The 20,855-nt window shown below is 41.3% G+C and overlaps 1 protein-coding gene across 1 annotated transcript in view; it reads right to left on the bottom strand.

Moving 5' to 3' along the window:
* Nucleotides 1-2,552: 2,552 nt before the first annotated feature.
* nav2a (neuron navigator 2a) overlaps nt 2,553-20,855 on the bottom strand; it is a 107,819-nt gene continuing 89,516 nt past the window's right edge. Inside the window, exons 22-27 of the mRNA XM_055154379.1 lie at nt 19,286-19,434; nt 15,581-15,652; nt 11,430-11,626; nt 7,762-7,880; nt 7,204-7,398; nt 2,553-3,589 (exon numbers count right to left, since the gene is read on the bottom strand). Coding sequence (XP_055010354.1) covers nt 3,470-3,589; nt 7,204-7,398; nt 7,762-7,880; nt 11,430-11,626; nt 15,581-15,652; nt 19,286-19,434 — 852 coding nt within the window. The 3' untranslated portion in view covers nt 2,553-3,469. The remainder of the gene's footprint in view (nt 3,590-7,203; nt 7,399-7,761; nt 7,881-11,429; nt 11,627-15,580; nt 15,653-19,285; nt 19,435-20,855) is intronic.

Raw genomic sequence — 20,855 nt, 5'->3', positions numbered from 1 at the left:
ATCTCAAACTTAAAGGTCCAATGTTACGCAAAACGGACTCCTGCGATGTGCTTGAAGTGGGAGCGAGTCTCTGTTCCCTCATTTCTAAGGTTTTGATTGTTTTTTTTTTTCCAAAATTAGGCTCCATGTTCCCACGTTTTCTTTATCATCAAGAGTTTTTTCACAACGTTTGGAAGTGTCGCGGTTTGCGGGACTTTCGATTAATGTTTTTCTGTGTAAATGTGTGTCACCAAATCTTCAACCAACAAACTCCACAAAGGACAAATACGGAAGCCCTGAGTGGCAAGAGAAAAAAATAAATAAATAAAATTAAAAAAAATAATTAAAAATAGGCTAATCATTTGGGCTCTAATTTCTAAGTGTTTTTATTTTTATTTATTTATTTTTTATTATATACATATTTTTGCACTAACAACTGTTTTTTTAAATTGTTGATGTGGCTAATAATAATAATAATAATAATAATAATAATAATAATAATTTAAAAAAATAAACACTTCAGAGTGTAGCTCATTGTGTTTTTTTGTTTTTTGTTTTCTCAGCCACATCAATGATAAAAAATAAAATAAAATAAAATGTTGTTGGTGGCAACAAAAAAAAAAAAAGAAGGAAAAAAAAAAAACACTTAGAAAATAGAGCCCAAATGACGTGTCTTTTTTTCCCCTCTTGCCTCTCAGGGCTTCCGTAGAAAAACATTCGTCATGAACAATTTATCCACAACGATCAAGAGAAGAAAGAACAAAACTTAAAGGAAACAACAACGAGCCACATTAGTCACACAACAAACTCAACTCATGTTCTGATCCTGAAGAAAACAGAAGGAACTTGTTCACTCAAACTCGTTCTACTGTTACAATAAAAAATCTATTTCATGATGTGAATATTTAGTCAGTCTGGTGTCGTCTAGTGTCTCTGCTCAGTTTAATTTCTCTCTAATGACCAGGTCAGGAATCAGAAAACACTAGACGCTTCGCAAAAACCCTAGAAGTGCGAGTTCGGGCTAAAGCCAATCAGAGAAGAGACAGACATTCTGTGTTGTCAACGATTCCCGAGATTCCAGAGGATTTAAAACAAAGAGAATGTTTGGTGAATTTGATCTCGGGGAAAGACGTTGTTGTTCTTCTTCCTACAGGATTTGGAGCTTTACAAACGTCACGACCAAACAGCAGCGACTGGTTAAACGATAAAAAGTCGAGCGAACGAATTCTAACCCTGGCTCTCCCTCGGATGATTTTCTGCTAAAATATTTTCATTATATTTTAAAACCTGAAGACAGAATTTGCTATTTTTCGCAGACCGTTCACAGTCAAAACCTCAGATGTGCCTGCAGACATGCAACGAGAAATAATAGATTTACTGTTACTACGTTTGTGAGTCTCCGTAATGAACATTAATAAAATAAATCTGACCACACAAACACATGACTGACATTCTGAAGATAACAGCTCCTCACGGTGCCTGATACTGATGCACTTTTCAGGAGCAAAAAGAAAACATGACTAAATTGTATGAAATGCAAACAAGTTCATGTTAAAATTTTGTGTTGAAATTGTATTTTTCTTAAAGTTTCAGGTTGTTCATAATATTATAATATTTTGTAAAAGAAAGAGTTCATCAATTCAAAAAGATTTCTGTAATAGATTTGTGTTTCTCTGCACAAATATTTGAACTTATTGTTATTTTTGGGGTTTATATGACATGAGTTTTCTGATCCGGACACTTTGGACACGACCCCCGGAACAAAATGAGTTGGACACTTCTGTTTTCTTCAGGATCAGAACATGAGTTGAGTTTGTTGTGTGACTAATGTGGCTCGTTGTTGTTTCCTTTAAGTTTTGCTCTTTCTTCTCTTGATCGTTGTGGATAAATAGTTCATGTTGGAATGTTTATCGTTTGTGGAGTTTGTTGGTTGAAGATTTGGTGATGGGGCAGATTTACGAAGCTGCTGGAGAAAACCACACACACATAACCTGATACAAGTTTCAAAATCTTGGCCAGATCGGAGAAATTTTCCACGTGAATGAAACAAAACACAACTCCGGGTCTGTTTGTGATGAGGAAACGACATTATAAAAGAGCGTAACACGGGCCTTTAAACATGAGAGTCTGTGCTTTTACGTGTGAGTAATACGCTCGTCTGACCACAGGGGGCAGTGTGGAGATGGAGGCTGGTGTCAGGTCCATGGCTGGTTCATGAAGTTTTTATAGAAATCTGACGACGCGACGGTGTTCGATATGTGCTTCGTAAAAATCATTGGGCTAAAAGACTCCAGGGCCACAGCGGTGAAACTAAGAACAGCAGTTGTATCCAAAGAGGGCGCCTGCACCCGAAACTCTGAGCTTAAATTACTTTTGTCTAATATTATTATTTTAAAAAACATCTAAAACAGTTCGACATTTGTACGCCGGGGTCACCACGAGCCCGGACTCGAGGAGGACCGTCGGAACCTGCTTCAAAGTCCGTTTCGAAGCAAAGAATCCTCGACGAAAACCGAAAAAAAAAAGGACCGTTAGACTTTTAAAGGTAAACCGTCCTCTGCGTTTGACCCGTTACTCGAGCAGTCCCGACCCAGATCTGAGCCCAGGTCCCGGCTGGAGGATTATTGTGCATGTTCGCAGGTTGAGGAGGAACCCAGAGGTATCCGGACACGGGAAGAACATGCAAACTCCGTACACGCTCCGGGAATCGAACCCCAAAACCTTCTTGTGCTGTCTTCACCGTCGATTCTTTGTCGTTAAAAACCCACAAAAAACACAGGTTTCCAAATCACGCTCCGTGACGAATTCAGAACTAAACCGGGACTACGTTTGGACCAAAGTTGTCCCGTCCACGCGCCGTCGTCTCCGGTGAAGAACCAGGATCTGAACCAGGACTAGACCAGGACCACCAAGTCCAAAGTCCAGTTCTAACCAGATCTTACCCACTAGAAATCGACCACAAAATGTCACGTTTTTTAAAATTTTAGTTTCAGCTTCGAGAGACGGAGGGAGAGCTCGGAGTAGAGACGCTGCTCCTCCTCAGTGTTGCGCGCGCTGGCTGAATGTCTCTCCCCGCTCTTCACATCTTAAATTTGTCATTGTAAGTTTGAAAATGAGTTTAAGTTTTACAGCAGGTTGACCAATAGGGGTTACGTGAGACTCACTGGAGGAAGCGTCTGGGGAGATGGAGGTGTCTTCTGTCACCAACGGTAACAAATAAAACTTAAGCAGACCTCAGGGATCAAGAAAAGACAGATCCTGCGCGTGATTTGTTGAAGTTACAGGCCTGAGAGCTCTGATTGGTCGGTTTAAATTTTTCGGCAGCCGGGATTGGTCGGTTTGAGAGCGTGGACTCCAGTGATTGGTCGAGGAGGTCGTCGTGGTGACAGTTGAGGTGTTACCGGGCGGATTTCGCTTCTTGAATGGTCTGTGAGGGCGGAGGCGTTGCGATTGGTGCGTTTAAACAGTGGGCTGCCGGGATTGGTGGGTTTCAAAGCGTGGACTCCAGCGATTGGTCGAGCAGGTCGTCATGGTGACCGGTGCTGTCGCTGTCGTAGCTCTGGGGACTGGACGAGGTGGCGGCTTCTTTCAGACGCAGCAGCATGTTCATCTAAAACAGAAGAAACCAGGACTAAGACCAGGTCTAAACCAGGACTAAACCAGGTCTAAACCAGGTCTAAACCAGGACTAAACCAGGTCTAAACCAGGACTAAACACTAAACAGGACTAAAACCAGGACTAAAACCAGGTCTAAACCAGGTCTAAACCAGGACTAAACCAGGTAAACCAGGTCTAAACCAAGGACTAAACCAGGACTAAACCAGGACTCTAAACCAGGACTAAAACCAGGACTAAAACCAGGTAAACCAGGTAAACCAGGACTAAACCAGGTCTAAACCAGGACTAAACCAGGTCTAAACCAGGTCTAAACCAGGACTAAACCAGGTCTAAACCAGGACTGGTCTAAACCAGGACTAAACCAGGACTAACTAAACCAGGTCTACTAAACCAGGACTAAACCAGGACTAAAACCAGGACTAAACCAGGTCTAAACCAGGACTAAGACTAGGACTAAAACAGGACTAAACCAGGTCTAAACCAGGAACCAGGACTAGACTAGGACTAAAAACAGGACTAAACCAGGTCTAAACCAGGACTAGACTAGGACTAAAACAGGTCTAAACCAGGTCTAAACCAGGACTAAACCAGGTCTAAACCAGGTCTAAACCAGGACTAAAACAGGACTAAACCAGGACTAAACCAGGTCTAAACCAGGTCTAAACCAGGACTAAACCAGGACTAAACCAGGTCTAAACCAGGACTAAACCAGGACTAAACCAGGACTAAACCAGGACTAGACTAGGACTAAAACAGGACTAAACCAGGTCTAAACCAGGACTAGACTAGGACTAAAACAGGACTAAACCAGGTCTAAACCAGGACTAGACTAGGACTAAAACAGGACTAAACCAGGTCTAAACCAGGACTAGACTAGGACTAAAACAGGTCTAAACCAGGTCTAAACCAGGACTAAACCAGGTCTAAACCAGGTCTAAACCAGGACTAAAACAGGACTAAAACAGGACTAAACCAGGACTGAACCAGGTCTAAACCAGGACTAAACCAGGACTAAACCAGGACTAAACCAGGTCTAAACCAGGACTAGACTAGGACTAAAACAGGTCTAAACCAGGTCTAAACCAGGACTAGACTAAACCAGGACTAAAACAGGTCTAAACCAGGTCTAAACCAGGACTAAACCAGGTCTAAACCAGGTCTAAACCAGGACTAAACTAAACCAGGACTAAAACAGGTCTAAACCAGGACTAAACCAGGACTAAACCAGGTCTAAACCAAGTCTAAACCAGGACTAAACCAGGTCTAAACCAGGTCTAAACCAGGACTAAACCAGGACTAAAACAGGACTAAACCAGGACTGAACCAGGTCTAAACCAGGTCTAAACCAGGACTAAACCAGGACTAAACCAGGTCTAAACCAGGTCTAAACCAGGACTAAACCAGGACTAAAACAGGACTAAACCAGGACTGAACCAGGTCTAAACCAGGTCTAAACCAGGACTAAACCAGGACTAAACCAGGACTAAACCAGGTCTAAACCAGGACTAGACTAGGACTAAAACAGGACTAAACCAGGACTAAACTAGGACTGAACCAGGTCTAAACCAGGTCTAAACCAGGACTAAACCAGGTCTAAACCAGGACTAAACCAGGTCTAAACCAGGACTGAACCAGGTCTAAACCAGGTCTAAACCAGGACTAGACTAGGACTAAAACAGGACTAAACCAGGACTAAACTAGGACTGAACCAGGTCTAAACCAGGTCTAAACCAGGACTAAACCAGGACTAAACCAGGTCTTAACCAGGACTTAACCAGGTCTAAACCAGGACTAAACCAGGACTAAACCAGGTCTAAACCAGGTCTAAACCAGGACTAAACCAGGTCTAAACCAGGACTAAACCAGGACTAGACTAGGACTAAAACAGGACTAAACCAAGACTAAACCAGGACTAGACTAGGACTAAAACAGGACTAGACCAGGACTAAACCAGGACTAGACTAGGACTAAAACAGGACTAAACCAGGTCTAAACCAGGACTAGACTAGGACTAAAACAGGACTAAACCAGGTCTAAACCAGGACTAAACCAGGACTAAACCAGGACTAAACCAGGACTAGACTAGGACTAAAACAGGACTAAACCAGGTCTAAACCAGGACTAGACTAGGACTAAAACAGGTCTAAACCAGGTCTAAAACCAGGGACTAAACCAGGACTAAACCAGGTCTAAACCAGGTAAACTAACCAACCAGGTCTAAACCAGGGACTAAACCAGGACTAAACCAGGCTAAACCAGGACTAAAACAGGACTAAAACCAGGTCTAAACCAGGACTAACTAGGAACTAAAACAGGACTAAAACCAGGTCTAAAACCAGGACTAGACTAGGACTAAACAGGTCTAAACCAGGACTAAACCAGGTCTAAACCAGGTCTAAAACAGGGCTAAACCAGGACTGAACCAGGTCTAAACCAGGTCTAAACCAGGACTAAAACAGGACTAAAACAGGACTAAACCAGGACTGAACCAGGTCTAAACCAGGACTAAACCAGGACTAAACCAGGACTAAACCAGGACTAGACTAGGACTAAAACAGGACTAAACCAGGTCTAAACCAGGACTAGACTAGGACTAAAACAGGACTAAACCAGGACTAAACTAGGACTGAACCAGGTCTAAACCAGGACTAAACCAGGACTAAACCAGGTCTAAACCAGGACTAAACCAGGTCTAAACCAGGACTGAACCAGGTCTAAACCAGGTCTAAACCAGGACTAAAACCAGGACTAAACCAGGTCTAACCAGGACTTAAACCAGGTCTAAACCAGGACTAAACCAGGACTAAACCAGGTCTAAACCAGGTCTAAACCAGGACTAAACCAGGTCTAAACCAGGACTAAACCAGGACTAGACTAGGACTAAAACAGGACTAAACCAAGACTAAACCAGGACTAGACTAGGACTAAAACAGGACTAGACCAGGACTAAACCAGGACTAACCAGGTCAGGTCTAACCAGGACTAAACCAGGTCTAAAACAGGACTAAACCAGGACTAAACCAGGACTAAAGTCTAAACCAGGACTAAACAGGACTAGGACTTCTAAACCAGGAGGACTAAACCAGTCTAAACCAGGTCTAACCAGGACTAAACCAGGACTAAACCAGGACTGAAACCAGGACTAAAACCAGGACTAAACCAGGACTGAACCAGGACTAAAACCAGGACTAAACCAGGACTGAACCAGGACTGAACCAGGACTGAACCAGGACTAAACCAGGACTGAACCAGGACTGAACCAGGACTAAACCAGGTCTAGACCAGGACTAAACCAGGACTAGACCAGGACTGAACCAGGACTAAACCAGGTCTAAACCAGGACTAGACCAGGACTAAACCAGGACTAAACCAGGACTGAACCAGGACTGAACCAGGACTAAACCAGGACTAGAACAGGACTGAACCTAAATAGTTTCTGTAATTTTCAACATATTTTTCATGTTTTTTTCTCAAATTTCCTCTTGATTTGTGTAAAAATTAGTTTTTGTTTTTTTGCAACCCTGACACAGTCCCGGATGTTTTGGTCCGGACCGGAGCTCGCGTCCGGACCGGAGCTCGCGTCCGGACCAGAGTCGTGGGTCTCACCAGGGGGTCGGGGTCGCTGTCGCTCTGGGGCGCCTCCTTGCGGGTGCTCTCTCGGGGGGCGCTGTACCCGTCGAAGCCCACGTCCTCGGGTCTGAGCTGCAGCAGCGGAGGCCAGTCCACCGGCGCCGACGCCCACGGGTACGAGTCCAGAACCCAGGCACACGGGTCCTCCCAGACCGCCCGCCGCCCGTACAGCTGAGGACCAGAACCAGGACTCAACCAGGTCTACAACAGGTCTAAACTAGGACTAAACCAGGACTAAAACCAGGACTGAACCAGGACTAAACCAGGTCTAAAACAGATCTAAAACAGGTCTAAACTAGGACTAGACCAGGACTAAAACCAGGACTAAAACCAGGACTAAACCAGGACTAAAACAGATCTAAAACAGGTCTAAACTAGGGTTAAACCAGGACTAAAACCAGGACTAAAATCAGGACTAAAACCAGGACTGAACCAGGACTAAACCAGGTCTAAAATAGGTCTAAACTAGGACTAAACCAGGACTAAAACCAGGACTGAACCAGGTCTAGTCCAGGTCTAGTCCAGGTCTCTCACCTGTAGTCCTTCTCGTACGGCCTCCAGCATGTAGGGGATGATGGAGTAGTTCCAGAGGTCAGTGAACCAAACCCTGGACCCTTCCACATCCATGGGGCAGGACAAGAACAGACGAGGACCTGCAGGGACCAAAACATTTACACTTTCACACTTTTACACTTTTACACATTTACACACTTTTACACTTTTACACTTTCACACTTTCACACTTTTACACTTTTTCACACTTTCACACTTTCACACTTTTACACACTTTCACACTTTTTACACTTTCACACTTTTTCACACTTTCACACTTTTACACTTTCACACTTTTTCACACTTTCACACTTTTACACTTTTTTTACACTTTCACACTTTTACACTTTCACACTTTTCACACTTTTACACTTTTTTACACTTTTTCACACTTTTTCACACTTTCACACTTTTACACACTTTTACACACTTTTACACTTTTTTTCACACTTTTTTCACACTTTCACACTTTTACACTTTTTTTACACTTTTACACTTTTAACACTTTACACTTTTACACACTTTTACACCTTTTTACACTTTACACACACTTTTAACACACTTTTTAACACTTTCACACTTTCACACTTTTTTTACACTTTTACACTTTCACACTTTTACACTTTCACACTTTTACACTTTTTCACACTTTCACACTTTTACACTTTCACACTTTTACACTTTCACGCTTTTTCCACACTTTCACACTTTCACACACTTTCACACTTTTACACTTTTTTTTACACTTTTACACTTTTTTTTACACTTTCACACATTTACACTTTTACACTTTTACACACTTTTACACTTTTTTTACTTTCACACTTTCACACTTTTTCACACTTTCACACTTTTACACTTTTACACACTTTTACACTTTTAACACTTTTACACACTTTTATACTTTTTTTTACACTTTCACACTTTTACACTTTCACACTTTTACACTTTCACACTTTTACACTTTTACACTTTTTTTACACACTTTTACACTTTCACACTTTTACACTTTTTTACACACTTTCACACTTTTTACACTTTCACACTTTCACACTTTTACACACTTTTACACTTTTACACTTTCACACTTTTACACACTTTCACACTTTCACACTTTTACACTTTCACACTTTCACACTTTTACACTTTTACACTTCACACTTTTCACACTTTTCACACTTTTACACTTTTACACTTTTTACACTTTACACACTTTTAACACACTTTTTTTACACTTTTTTTTTCACACTTTTTCACACTTTTCACACTTTTACACTTTCACACTTTTACACTTTCACACTTTACACTTTCACACTTTCACACTTTCACACTTTTCACACTTTTTACACTTTTACACTTTCACACTTTTACACTTTTACACTTTTTTTACACTTTTACACACTTTTACACTTACACTTTTTTACACTTTCACTTCACACTTTCACACTTTTCACACTTTTCACACTTTTTTACACTTTTACACACTTTCACACTTTTACACTTTTCACACTTTTACACTTTTACACTTTTACACTTTCACACTTTTTACACTTTCACACTTTTCACACTTTTACACTTTTACACTTTTACACTTTTACACTTTTACACTTTCACACTTTTACACTTTTACACTTTCACACTTTTACACTTTCACACTTTTTCCACACTTTCACACTTTTACACTTTCACACACTTTCACACTTTTACACTTTTTTTTTTTACACTTTTACACTTTTTTTTTTTTACACTTTTACACACACATTTACACTTTTTTACACTTTTACACACTTTTACACTTTTTTACACTTTTACACACTTTTACACTTTTTTTTTACACTTTCACACTTTTACACTTTTACACTTTCACACTTTTACACTTTCACACTTTCACACTTTTACACTTTTACACTTTCACACTTTTACACACTTTTACACTTTTACACTTTTTCCACACTTTTTTTACACTTTTTTACACTTTTACACTTTCACACTTTCACACTTTTACACTTTTTTTTACACTTTTACACACTTTTACACTTTTACACTTTTTCACACTTTTTACACTTTTTACACACTTTACACACTTTTACACTTTACACTTTCACACTTTCACACTTTTACACTTTCACACTTTTACACTTTTACACTTTTACACTTTCACACTTTCACTTTTCACACTTTCACACTTTCACACTTTTACACTTTCACACTTTCACACTTTTACACTTTCACACTTTTACACTTTCACACTTTTACACTTTTACACTTTTACACTTTACACACTTTTTTTTACACTTTTACACTTTTACACTTTTCACACTTTTTACACTTTCACACTTTCACTTTACACTTTTACACTTTCACACTTTTACACTTTTACACTTTTACACTTTCACACACACTTTCACACTTTTACACTTTTACACTTTTACACTTTTACACTTTCACACTTTTACACTTTCACACTTTCACACTTGTACACTTTCACACTTTCACACTTGTACACTTTCACACTTTCACACTTTCACACTTGTACACTTTTACACTTTCACACTTGTACACTTTCACACTTGTACACATCTCACAACAGGTCTGAAGGACAGGGACAGGAGCTTTTACACAGAAAAAGACCCTATGGGGACAGCGGAAGGACAGTGTGAATTCAGTGTGAGTAAAGGTCTGTTCAGACGGAGCGTCGCAGCGTCACGTTTCTATCTAAAGTCCTCGCCGTCCTGCGTTTTTGCGGCGCGTCTTCGGTCGTCAGCGCAGATCTGCCGTCGGCGCGTGTCCAGGGTGTCGGAGTCAGAAGTTGAAAATGCTGAACTTTTCGCATCAGACACGACGCGTCAACCAATCAGAGACGAGTATCCAGAGACACAGCGACGTTATGATCAGGAAGAAAAACCACAACCACAAACCAGAACCACAAACTAGACTAGACCAGGACTAGGACCAGGACCGGACCAGGACTAGACCAGGACTAGACCAGGACTAGACCAGGACTAGACCAGGACTAGACCAGGACTAGGACTAGGACCCAGGACTAAACCAGGACTAGACCAGACTAGACCAGGACTAGACCAGGACTAGACCAGGACTAGACCAGGACTAGACCAGGACTAGACCAGGACTAGACCAGACTAGGACCAGGACTAGACCAGGACTAGACCAGACTAGACCAGGACTAACCAGGACCAGGACTAGACCAGGACTAAACTAGACCCAGGACTAGACCAGGACTAACCACCAGGACTAAACCAGGACTAAACTAGGACTAGGACTAACCAGGACTAAACTAGACCAGGACTAGAACCAGGACTAACTAGACCAGGACTAGGACTAAACTAGGACCAAACCAGGTCTAAACCAGAACTAAATCAGGGTTAAGGCAGGACTCCACTAGAACTGAACCAGGACTGGACCAGGACTAAACCAGGACTGGACCAGGATTAAACCTGGACTGTGGTTTTATCGCTCAAAAATACCTAGAAAAACAGACATTCTGACTGTGAGTCGGGTTCGCCTCTCCACAGATCTGACCTGGAACTTGTAACGCTCCATTAAAAAAAGCTTTTGATGGAGCCTTCACCAAAAAAGTGACAGAGTGCGGCTTTAAATCAGTAGAAGTGTGTTGTGCTGTGCGTTCGTACCGATGGTGACGTCAGAGGAGCTGTGCGTCTCCAGGAAGCGGTTGAGGTGGTGCCAGACCCGGGGGATCCAGTCCACGATCCGGACCAGGTCTGGGTCTCGGGTCCGGCTCTGGATCTCGGTCTCCAGGAGCTTCCTCCGGAGGAACCTGCCCAGGAAACCCTTGACGGGCTCAGTGTGGTTGGCACAGAGCACCCACCTGAACAACAACACAAACACAACACACACAGCTCCGTTAGAGACAGAGTTTTAGAAATATTTTAGTTCAATTTCAGCTCAAGACAAACTCAACATTATTATTAGAAGGATTACCCTGTTTTTTTGGATTATAAGGTGCAATATCAAGAATGTTGAATTCTCTCGTCCATTTTCAGACATAAGTTGCACTGGATCATAAGGAGCATTAAAGTTTGTATGGAGGATTTTTTTAGTTTCAAATTGTCAGTGATAGATTATAGATGCAGTCGCCTTGTAATTATGATGACCAAAAAAAAGAGAATAAAAATTCATCAACTCTGGACGTGGTGGGGCTAAACATTTGCCAATAGATAACGACACTGCCTCGTTATCTGTGAGCTGACAGGCTGTCAATCAAACTCCCTACGTTTCTAGTGTAACTGACTTGCCTGCGCCGCCGGTACGTGGTTTATGTACGACTGTCACACAGTCCACAGACGCAAGACGCACAGACGCTGTTTACTCCACCAACGCAACAGTTCTTAGAGGCTTTTTTTGACCTATATCTTCCTCGCAGTTCGCACAAAGTTTGTTGCGATGGCGACAAGAATCCAGGAGCAGTTCGCCGCAAAAGAAAGTCCGTTTTTGAGGTGAAAGAAGAAGACAAGGGGAAAAGCAGCGAAGACAAACTAAGGTGATTCTTGGAGATTCATTCCAGCGATGGCGCGACTGAAGCAGACGAAGAGTCTAAAGACTGAACCACTGGTCCACAAATTACTCCTGGACAGGAAACTTCTGCTGATTATGAAAACTTACTTTATTTCCAAGAGGGAGACAAATGTTTTTCAGGACACGAATGTGATATCCTGTGTCTGAAAACGTCATTTTCAAGGCAAAGAAAAAGTCCGCCTGCTGCTGCGTGTTGACTGGACTGAACCAGGACTAAACCAGGACTAACCAGGACTAAACTAGGACTTCATTCGCACTGAATCTCCGCCCCCCTCCCCCCGCTCCTCACTTCTCCGTCTTGTCTAACCAACACTGTAGTTAGTTGTTTACAAGTCATGTGCAGCGATGAGGACTTGTTTTCTAAACAAACCTGTTTGTGGCGTAAGTGAGGAGGCGGGAGGAGGCGTTTCTCCGTAGGAGCTGTGGGGGGGGGGGGGGGGGGGGGGGGGGTTTCACGCAGGAGCAACATTTGACAAAGGACAAACAGTCGCTGGATTCTCCTTCCTTGGAAAATCCTCTATTCAACCTTTAAGTGAAACAAACGGACGACACTTGAGTCTGATCCTTCAGTCCAGACGTCCACGATCCATGGACAGATCGTGGTGTCATTCGCTCGGTGTTTCCTCTCTGTTTTGGTGAATGTGTTTTATGAATGTGAACGTGGGTGGATCATTTAAGTTTGTTTTTTTTTTTTTCCTACAAGGACGAGTCAAATATACATTGAGTAATAATGTGTTTAATTCAGTTTTGACGCATTTGTTTATGTTTTACACAAACTAAACTTAAAACCACATGACTCATTTGCATAAACTAAAAACAGCTCTTTCCTTGTGTCCAGATTAAAGGACATGACTTCGTCACTAAAGTTGTACTAAAACATTGTGACAGATTTTTGAGCTCCGTGTGCCACAGAAAACTGGTTCAAGGTCAATAAAAACAACTAGAATTAATACATAAGGCACCGGATTATAAGACACACAGTAGATTTAAAAAAATATACAGGATTTTAAGTGCTCCTTATAGTCTGAAAAATACAGTTAACAAATATGCAGACATTAAATAACTTTATATTTCAGTTTTTGGAAGAAATAGTTTGAAAGACAGAGTGATCTGTGTGTCGTTCATTTGTTTTTCAATATAAAACCAAAAATAAGAAAATGAAAAACCAACAGTTTTCTTCATTATTTGTCTCCAAAACCAAAATGAAAAAAAACTGATAATGATTCGTTTTTTCAGTTTTCGATTTTATGTTTAAATGAAAAATGGAAAAAAAATGGATAACGGACGTTTCCCGTTTACGTGACTTCAGTGACTGAACCAGGACCAGAGCGGGACTAGACCGGGACCAGACCGGGACCAGACCGGACCAGAGCGGGACCAGACCGGGACCAGACCGGACCAGAGCGGGACCAGACCGGGACCAGACCGGGACCAGACCGGGACCAGACCGGGACCAGAGCGGGACCAGACCGGGACCAGACCGGGACCAGACCGGGACCAGAGCGGGACCAGACCGGGACCAGAGCGGGACCAGAGCGGGACCAGACCGGGACCAGAGGGACCAGAGCGGGACTAGACCGGGACCAGACCGGGACCAGACCGGGACCAGACCGGGACCAGAGCGGGACTAGACCGGGACCAGACCGGGACAGACCGGGACCGGGACCAGACCGGGACCAGACCGGGACCAGAGCGGGACCAGACCGGACCAGACCGGGACCAGACCGGGACCAGAGCGGGACCAGACCGGGACCAGACCGGGACCAGACGGACCAGACCGGACCAGAGCAGGACCAGAGCGGGACCAGACCGGGACCAGACCGGGACCAGAGGGGACCAGAGCGGGACCAGGGGACCAGACCGGACCAGAGGGACCAGAGCGGGACCAGACCGGGACCAGACCGGGACCATAGACCGGGACCAGACCGGGACCGGGACCAGAGCGGACTAGACCGGGACTAGACCGGGACCAGAGCAGACCGGGACCAGAGCGGGACCAGAGCGGGACCAGAGCGGGACCAGACCGGGACCAGACCGGGACCAGACCGGGACCAGAGCGGAACCAGACCGGACCAGACCGGGACCAGACCGGGACCAGAGCGGGACCAGACCGGGACCAGAGCGGGACCAGACCGGGACCAGACCGGGACCAGAGCGGGACCAGAGCGGGACCAGACCGGGACCTGCTGTGGGCTCTGAGCCTCCAGTTTGGTCCTGGTCCCGGCCTGGTCTTGGTCTCAGTCCTGGTGTCAGTCTCGGTCTGGTCCCGGTCTGGTCCCGGACCTGGGTCAGTCCTGGTTCAGTCCGACATCACAGTCAAAGACGTCACGTAAACGGGAAACGTCCGTTATCCGTTTTTTTCCATTTTTCATTTAAACACAAAATCGAAAACTGAAAAAACGAATCATTATCTGAAACTGTAGATTTTTTCTTATTTTTGGTTTTAAATATAGACATACCCTAGATAAAAACAGTCTTTTTATTATATAGAACTCGCTGGTGATGCCCGACATAAACTACGGTATTGAGATTTGGGGCAATACATATAAGACGAATACAAAGCCAATCTTTACCTGCAAAAAAAGGCAATAAGAGCAAAAACATTATGAACTTATAACGAACCAACCAATGCATTATTTATAAACCTTCAAACGCTGAAATTTTATGATTTAGTCGACCTGTACACTCTTAAAATCATGTTCAAAGTAAACAACAATCTCCTGTCGAAATCGTTACAGAACATGTTCAAAATCCGAAAGAGCCGATACGAGCTCAGAGGCACGACCATGTTTATTAAAAAGAAAATCAGAACAAACATTATGAAATTTTGTAAATCTGTTAAAGTGCTGGAGCTGTGGAAGAACTGGACAGAAAACCTCAAATTGTGCACCACTTTCTTTCACTTCATAAAGAAGTTTAAATGTTTAACTCTGGACAGAAACATGAAACATGAGACTTAGTTTGTGCTGTAGAACTTTGTTGTTCTGTTACTGATTAGTTTGTTTCTTCCTGCTGTATTTATGAAGATGAACTGGTGTCAAGATGAAGCTCTGACAAAGGAATAAAGGGTAAAGGCAGAATAAGCTTAAGCTTCAGCCTGCACCTTTTTGGTCTGTATATGTTAAATATGACTGTTTATGAATTAATGTCAAAATATACATGTGACCCAAATAAAAAAAATAAATAAATAAAATAAATAAAACATTGAAAAACGAATGAAGGAACGACACACGGATCAGATTTGTACCTGAAGTTGTGGTGCAGCTGCAGGTTTGGGGCAGACGTCGTGGCTTGGCTCATGGTCCCGATGATGTACGGACTGAAACACAAACGGGTCCATTTTTAATTCAAAGCAGCAAATTCACAGCGATTTTATTCTTTTTTTATTTGTTGAAAAGTGACATTTTTGAAGCACACGTCAGAATAAATAATCAGTAATGAATAATCAGTGTTGGGGAGTAACAGATTACATGTACCAGAGTGAAGTAATCAGAGTACAAATGATGAGTAACTGTATTCAGTTACAGTTACTGTTTCAGTGAGTGGGAATTGGATTACAGTTACTTTGTTCAAATAAATGGATTAAACAGAGGGATTTAACTGTTTTCACATTTTGGGCTGAACCAAGACTAAACCAGGACTGAACTAGAACTAAACCAGGACTAAACTAGAACTAAACCAGGACTGAACTAGAACTAAACCAGGACTAAACTAAAACTAAACTAGGACTAAAACCAGGACTAAACTAGGACTAAACCAGGACTAAACTAGAACTAAACCAGGACTAAAACTAGAACTAAACTAGGACTAAACCAGGACTAAAACCAGGACTAAACTAGAACTAAACCAGGACTAAAACCAGGACTAAACTAGACTAAACCAGGACTAAAACCAGGACTACTAAACTAGAACTAAACCAGGACTGAACTAGAACTAAACCAGGACTAAAACCAGGACTAAACTAGAACTAAACCAGGACTGAACTAGAACTAAACCAAGACTAAACCAGGACTGAAAACTAGAACTAAACCAGGACTGAACTAGAACTAAACTAGGACTAAAACCAGGACTAAAACTAGAACTAAACCAGGACTGAACTAGAACTAAACCAGGACTAAACTAGAACTAAACTAGGACTAAAACCAGGACTAAACTAGGACTAAACCAGGACTAAAACTAGAACTAAACCAGGACTAAACTAGAACTAAACTAGGACTAAACCAGGACTAAAACCAGGACTAAACTAGAACTAAACCAGGACTAAAACCAGGACTAAACTAGGACTAAACCAGGACTAAACCAGGACTAAACTAGAACTAAACCAGGACTAAACTAGAACTAAACTAGGACTAAACCAGGACTAAAACTAGAACTAAACCAGGACTAAACTAGAACTAAACCAGACTAAACCAGACTAAACTAAACTAAACAGACTAAACTAGAACTAAACTAGGACTAAAACCAGGACTAAAACTAGAACTAAACCAGGACTGAACTAGAACTAAACCAGGACTGAACTAGAACTAAACTAGGACTAAAACCAGGACTAAACTAGGACTAAACCAGGACTAAAACTAGAACTAAACCAGGACTAAACTAGAACTAAACTAGGACTAAACCAGGACTAAAACCAGGACTAAAACTAGAACTAAACCAGGACTAAACCAGGACTAAACTAGGACTAAACCAGGACTAAACCAGGACTAAACTAGAACTAAACCAGGACTAAAACCAAAACTAAACTAGGACTAAACCAGGACTAAAACTAGAACTAAACCAGGACTAAACTAGAACTAAACTAGGACTAAACCAGGACTAAAACTAGAACTAAACCAGGACTAAACTAGAACTAAACTAGGACTAAACCAGGACTAAAACCAGAACTAAACTAGGACTAAACCAGGACTAAAACTAGAACTAAACCAGGACTAAACTAGAACTACACTAGGACTAAACCAGGACTAAAACTAGAACTAAACCAGGACTAAACCAGGACTAAAACCAGAACTAAACTAGGACTAAACCAGGACTAAAACTAGAACTAAACCAGGACTAAACTAGAACTAAACTAGGACTAAACCAGGACTAAAACTAGAACTAAACCAGGACTAAACTAGAACTAAACTAGAACTAAACTAAAACTAACCAGGACTAAAACCAGGACTAAACTAAAAACATGACAAAATCAAGTAATCCAAAGTATTCAGATTACATTACTCACTTTAAGTAATTTAATGGATTCCGTTACAAACTACATTTTGGGGGATGTAATCTGTAATCTGTAATCTGTAATCTGTAGGGGATTACATTTTAAAAGTAAACTTCCCAACACTGTGAATAATCAGCACAGAGCAGTGAAAACAGAACTCAAACCTCAAACAAGAACAAGAAGAAAGAACAAGAAGAAAGAACAAGAACAAAGAACAAAGAACAAGAACAAAGAACAAGAACAAAGAACAAGAACAAAGAACAAAGAACAAAGAACAAGAACAAAGAACAAGAACAAAGAACAAAGAACAAGAAGAACAAGAACAAGAACAAAGAACAAGAACAAAGAACAAAGAACAAGAAGAAGAACAAAGAACAAGAACAAAGAACAAGAACAAAGAACAAGAACAAAGAACAAAGAACAAGAACAAAGAACAAGAACAAGAACAAAGAACAAGAACAAAGAACAAGAACAAAGAACAAGAACAAAGAACAAAGAACAAAGAACAAGAACAAAGAACAAGAACAAAGAACAAAAACAAAGAACAAAGAACAAGAAAGAAAAGAAGAACAAAGAAAAAGAAGAAAGAAGAAAGAACAAGAACAAGAACAAGAACAAGAACAAGAACAAAGAACAAGAACAAGAACAAAGAACAAAGAACAAGAACAAAGAACAAAGAAAAGAACAAAAACAAGAACAAAGAACAAAGAACAAGAAGAAAAGAACAAGAACAAAGAACAAAGAACAAAGAACAAAGAAGAAAGAACAAGAACAAAGAACAAGAACAAAGAACAAGAACAAAGAACAAAGAACAAGAACAAGAACAAAGAACAAGAACAAGAACAAAGAACAAGAACAAAGAACAAGAACAAAGAACAAAGAACAAAGAACAAGAACAAAGAACAAGAACAAAGAACAAAGAACAAGAAGAAAGAACAAAGAACAAAGAACAAAGAAGAAAGAACAAGAACAAAGAACAAGAACAAGAACAAAGAACAAGAACAAGAACAAGAAGAACAAGAAGAAAGAACAAGAACAAAGAACAAGAACAAAGAACAAAGAACAAGAACAAAGAACAAGAAGAAAGAACAAAGAACAAAGAACAAGAAGAAAGAAGAAAGAACAAGAACAAAGAACAAGAAGAAAGAACAAAGAAGAAAGAAGAAAAGAACAAAGAACAAGAACAAGAAGAAAGAACAAGAAGAAAGAACAAAGAACAAAGAACAAGAAGAAAGAACAAGAAGAAGAACAAGAAGAAAGAAGAAAGAACAAGAAGAAAGAACAAGAAGAAAGAAAAAGAAGAAAGGACAAGAAGAAAGAAGAAAGAAGAAAGAACAAGGAACAAGAAGAAAGAACAAGAAAGAACAAGAACAAAGAACAAGAACAAAGAACAAGAAGAAAGAACAAGAACAAAGAACAAGAACAAGAAGAAAGAACAAGAAGAAAGAACAAGAAGAAAGAAGAAAGAACAAGAAGAAAGAACAAGAAGAAAGAACAAGAAGAAAGAAGAAAAGAACAAGAAGAAGAACAAGAAGAAAGAACAAGAAGAAAGAACAAGAAGAACGCAGGACAGAACATGTGGATCAACTGAAACACAACTGAGACATTAAAGGTTCATTTAAATGAATTTGTCAGAATATTTGGCCCCGTCCAGGACCACGTCAAACCTTCTGAACGAAGCCACAACACGACATCACGAAGTAAAAGTGTAAATAAACTGAAGCCGCGTGTGAAGATCCAGACCTGTGCTGGGAGCTGCCGCTGAAGACGCCGCTGAAGATCTCGCCCAAAGAGCTGACGTGGTGCAGATTGTCCAGGATCACCACCAGGGGGCAGTCTGTCCCCGAGACGCTGCACTGCTCAGCCAGACCAGACAAGTACTGACGCAGCTCCTGAAACCAGACCGGGTTAGACCAGGGTTAGACCAGGGTTAGACCAGGGTTAGACCAGGGTTAGACCAGGTTTAGACCAGGTTAGACCAGGTTTAGACCAAGTTTAGATCAGGTTTAGATCAGGTTAGACCAAGTTTAGACCAAGTTTAGACCAAGTTTAGACCAAGTTTAGACCAAGTTTAGACCAGGTTTAGACCAAGTTTAGATCAGGTTTAGCACCAAATTTAGACCAAGTTTAGACCAAGTTTAGACCAAGTTTAGACCAAGTTTAGACCAGGTTTAGACCAAGTTTAGACCAGGTTTAGACCAAATTTAGACCAAATTTAGACCAAGTTTAGACCAAGTTTAGACCAGGTTTAGACCAAGTTTAGATCAGGTTTAGATCAGGTTTAGACCAAGTTTAGCACCAAATTTAGACCAAGTTTAGACCAAATTTAGACCAAGTTTAGACCAAGTTTAGACCAAGTTTAGACCAGGTTTAGACCAAGTTTAGACCAGGTTTAGACCAAATTTAGACCAAGTTTAGACCAAGTTTAGACCAAGTTTAGCACCAAATTTAGACCAAGTTTAGACCAAATTTAGACCAAGTTTAGACCAAGTTTAGACCAAATTTAGACCAAGTTTAGACCAAGTTTAGACCAGGTTTAGACCAAGTTTAGCACCAAATTTAGACCAAGTTTAGACCAAATTTAGACCAAGTTTAGACCAAGTTTAGACCAAGTTTAGACCAAGTTTAGACCAGGTTTAGACCAGGTTTAGACCAAGTTTAGACCAAGTTTAGACCAGGTTTAGACCAAGTTTAGACCAAGTTTAGACCAGGTTTAGATCAGTTTTAGACCAGGTTTAGACCAGGTTTAGACCAGATTTGAATCTGGTTTATTCCTGGTTTAGTTCTGCTATAGTCCTGCTTTAGTCCTGGTTTAGTCCTGGTTTAGTCCTGGTTTAGTCCTTGTTTAGTCCTGGTTTAGTCCTGGTTTAGTCCTTGTTTAGTCCTGGTTTAGTCCTCGTTTAGTCCTGGTTTAGTCCTTGTTTAGACCTTGTTTAGTCCTGGTTTAGTCCTGGTTTAGTCCTTGTTTAGACCTTGTTTAGTCCTGGTTTAGTCCTGGTTTAGTCTTCATTTAGTCTTGGTTTAGTCCTGGTTTAGTCCTTGTTTAGTCCTGGTTTAGTCCTTGTTTAGACCTTGTTTAGTCCTGGTTTAGTCCTCGTTTAGTCCTGGTTTAGTCCTTGTTTAGACCTTGTTTAGTCCTGGTTTAGTCCTCGTTTAGTCCTGGTTTAGTCCTTGTTTAGACCTTGTTTAGTCCTGTTTAGTCCTGGTTTAGTCCTCATTTAGTCCTGGTTTAGTCCTGGTTTAGTCCTTGTTTAGTCCTGGTTTAGTCCTTGTTTAGTCCTTGTTTAGTCCTTTTAGTCCTGTTTAGTCCTTT

This window comes from Boleophthalmus pectinirostris, unplaced genomic scaffold, assembly GCF_026225935.1.
Source record: "Boleophthalmus pectinirostris isolate CB_2022bp ecotype Guang Dong unplaced genomic scaffold, ASM2622593v1 HiC_scaffold_19, whole genome shotgun sequence".
Lineage (NCBI taxonomy): Eukaryota > Metazoa > Chordata > Actinopteri > Gobiiformes > Gobiidae > Boleophthalmus > Boleophthalmus pectinirostris.
The sequence above is the reverse complement of the archived record's forward strand: the minus strand, read 5'-3'. Positions and strand labels throughout refer to the sequence as shown.